Source organism: Mytilus galloprovincialis, unplaced genomic scaffold, assembly GCF_965363235.1.
Source record: "Mytilus galloprovincialis unplaced genomic scaffold, xbMytGall1.hap1.1 HAP1_SCAFFOLD_360, whole genome shotgun sequence".
Taxonomy (NCBI): domain Eukaryota; kingdom Metazoa; phylum Mollusca; class Bivalvia; order Mytilida; family Mytilidae; genus Mytilus; species Mytilus galloprovincialis.
In genome coordinates, this window is record NW_027468263.1 from 15,314 (window position 1) to 18,914 (window position 3,601).

The window sequence follows — 3,601 nt, forward strand, 5'->3', positions numbered from 1 at the left end:
TGTTTTGAGCCTTTGTTCTTATAAACTGGTATGACTTTTGCCAGTTTAAATGAGGATGGAAAAATACATGTTTTGATACTCAAATTAAAAATATGACAAAGTGGTAGTGAAATAGCATGAGAAGACATCTTTAAAAATTTTGCACTTATGGTATCAAGGCCTGTTGCTTTTGATTCATCTAGTGCTTTTAGTTGTAAACACACAAAATCATTACTCATAAGTGGTATAGAAAAATACACGTCATCTGGTACATGACCCGATATAAAATCACTAAGTTTGTTAAAACAACTACTAGAATTGTCGATGTTTTGATCTATATTAAGATTATCTGTGATATTTGTGAAATAAGCATTAAAAACATCAGCAATGCCTTTTGGTTCTAAAATTTCCTTTTTGTTACAATCACTTATGATTTTTATACTGGTATGATTGTCGGTACCGCTGACAGTATGTAGGTGCTTCCATAATTTACTGCTGTTGTTCTTTTTTTGTTCTATGATATTGGTATAATAATTTTGTTTATAGTTTTCGATGAGATATTTGACTTTATTTCTCCAAAGTCTATAACTATACATATCTTTTTTCTTATGATAAAAATCACGTTTTCTCATGCTATCTAGAATTTCATCATTCATCCACTCATTTTGATACAAACGTTTTACTCTCTTTTTAATGAGTGGAGCATGATGATTTAATACTTTAGTAAAAATATTCAAAAAAGACAACAGTGCTTCTTCGGGGTCATCAATTTCTAATACACAATTAAATGAACACTGTGATATGTCATTGACAAAATCATTTTCATTAAAATGTTTAGTAGATCTGAACGTAATATATTCATGAATTTTCTTTTTCGATTTTAACCCTCTTTTGTGAGAAATGCATACTGGATAATGGTCACTGATAGAATACTTCGGAACAGATATAAAATGAATATTATGTGGTTCATTGCTATAAATATGGTCTACCAAAGAGGAAGATGTTTGTGTGACTCGAGTAGGAACTGAGACTATTTGAGACAAGTTAAAAATGTTTTTTAAATGTGACCATTTAGCTGGAATCTTTCTCGACGACAAATTAATATTAAAGTCACCCAAAATAATCATTTCCTTATCTTCAATATCGACATTTGTTAACATTAATTCAAATTTTGTAACCCACTCTGCATTACTTTTTGGTGGTCTATAAATGTTACCAATTAATATAGGTTTTTGATGAACAAAAATAATTTCGATCCACATTGATTCTATATCATCATTTTCCAAATCATGTCGTCTTATTGTGGTTAACATGTTAGAAATATAAATTAAAAACCCACCGCCAGATTTTCCAATTCTGTCTTTTCTGTTTGTATCATAACCCTTAATATCTATTTCTTTGTTTTGGACAGAATCTGACAAAAATGTTTCACTTAAACACAGCACATCTGTGTTAGATTTTGATAGCAAATATTTAATTTCAGAAAACTTTGGCAATATATGATTGATGTTTAAGTGACATATATTAAGTGACTTGTGTGGAAATATAAAAGGGTTTGTAAATGGAGATGATTTGGAATTAGATGATAGAATATGTGTTGCAGTACATAAATACAAAATAACAATACTGACAATATTTCCTAAAATAGAATTACATGTTCTGGTAGTGGAAAAGTTATTGGTTAAATTTACCTCCAGTACGTTTGACTGGACACACTTTGTTCTTGAGTTGTTGTGTTGTTGAATGGTATAAATCTCCTCCCTGTTGACCTCACCGATTGAAAATTTGATTCAGTTTCTGATGTACAATTTGAAAATTGAAATAGATTGTTGACGCAGGAGATAATGTTGTGGCTTAAAACTTTGGCACCAGCAACATTTGTGTGAACATGGTCTGCAAATAAAGAAAGATTGGGCTGGTCTCCATATAGAAAGTCTAAAGTATTGTCCAAAATTTCCACATGTTGTTCCTCTAGAGAGAACAGATGATTATTGACATTGTAAATTGTACGATTAGCTTGAGAATTGGTTGGCCTTGGTAGAATTGAGGAAATTACCAGCTTAGTTCTTGGTAAGCTTTGCCTGACTGTACAAATCAAATTTTTGAAGTCGTCCATAATAGCATGAACAGAGTCTCCATCTGATACATTGTTAGTGCCCACATGAATAACAATAACATCAACACAATCAAGTCTGCCTTCTGATATGTACTGAATTAGGCAATCTTCAATGTCTCTGATCCGTCCTCCCCGGATAGTCTTTACTTTGGTATTGATTTGTTGAGTTGACATTTTCCTAGGAGACATCTTTTTAAGAGTTGAACTCCCAATAAGAAATAAGTTTTTCTTGTCAAAAGACCGATGAAAATGGGGATAAGTAGATTTGACTTCACGGTCCGTGTATTTTGTATTTATTGGTGACCTTTGTTTTTCCACATAAGTAGGACTTTGAGCATTATGCTTGTTACCTAGATTTGTTCTATTTAAAGAAACTGGCTTATTAGAGCTGCTTGGTAAACCACTTCTTACAGCGTTGCTGTATGTTCCAGGTGTTGGTTTATTTGAAGCTGAAATTCTTTCCTCTCTTTTGCGATTTGGTGTTTCTGTCACAGTTTTTGTTAAATCGTTGACGTGAGATGATTTTAAATTTACAGATTTAATCTCATTTGAAACGGCATTTAATTTGTCCCACAAACTGTTGGATTTATTTATAAATGCCTTATTGTTTACATCGATATCCGATTTAATGAGCTGTGTTTGTGTAAAAACTTCTTGGACGGAGGTTAAAGCTGAATTGGTTTGAACTTTAACCGTATTTGTTAGTGATGCAAACTTGTCTTTCATCTCTTGAAATTGATTGTTTGACGAGTCAATATGACAGTTAAGGGCATCATTTAAATTTAAAACTTCATCAGAAGTTGACAATAAAAGACTTTCAATTCTCCTGAGTGTTGACATGGTACAGAAAGTCGGAGAGTTTGCCTTATTATTATTTTTGCGAAATTTATTGGTGGAGATACTTCGACGCGGGGTTGTAACCTTCATCGGTATAGTTTCCTCTTCATCGTCGGTCCATTCAGTGTTGTTACACACATTCACGATACTATTATTATTTGCTTGAACGGTGTTTCCAGACGTTTTTATATTTAAAGCAAGTTTTGCGAGTTTATCGGCTTCAATCTGACCGATTTCAGAATCACGAGCAACGTGCGCCCACGTTACTTTTATATTTGATAACAAATTATCTATCTCTGACCAGAGTTCTTTGTTTTTCACATCATTTCCGGAAGATTTAAGTTTCCAGTTGTTGCTTTTCCAATAAACAATGTCATTTGTTATACCTCTAACTAAATATTCACTGTCGGTTTTAATGATAATGTTTGATAATTGATTTTCGTGTATTTGTTGAAGGCATTTTACGGCAGCATACAGTTCCCCCGTATTGTTTGTTTGCTTGTAAGATTCAGGAACTGGACCATTTATATTTTTGATGTTATTTGGTTCCCAAAATATACCATAACTGGCCTTTGCCAATGGCTTGCCGTTATTCTTGCATGCTCCATCAATGTATACTTCCATTATTTAAAAATGTCCTAACAGTTCAGGAAAACGTTAACGTTGTTT

The 3,601-nt window shown here is 32.6% G+C and overlaps 1 protein-coding gene across 1 annotated transcript; it reads right to left on the reverse strand.

Annotated features, from left to right (window-relative positions):
• Positions 1-553: 553 nt before the first annotated feature.
• LOC143061510 (uncharacterized) lies at positions 554-3,571 on the reverse strand. Its single transcript, XM_076233752.1, has one exon. The coding sequence runs from the start codon at positions 3,554-3,556 to the stop codon at positions 1,667-1,669; it is 1,890 nt and encodes a 629-aa protein (XP_076089867.1). The 5' UTR covers positions 3,557-3,571; the 3' UTR covers positions 554-1,666.
• Between the last annotated feature and the right edge of the window lie 30 nt (positions 3,572-3,601).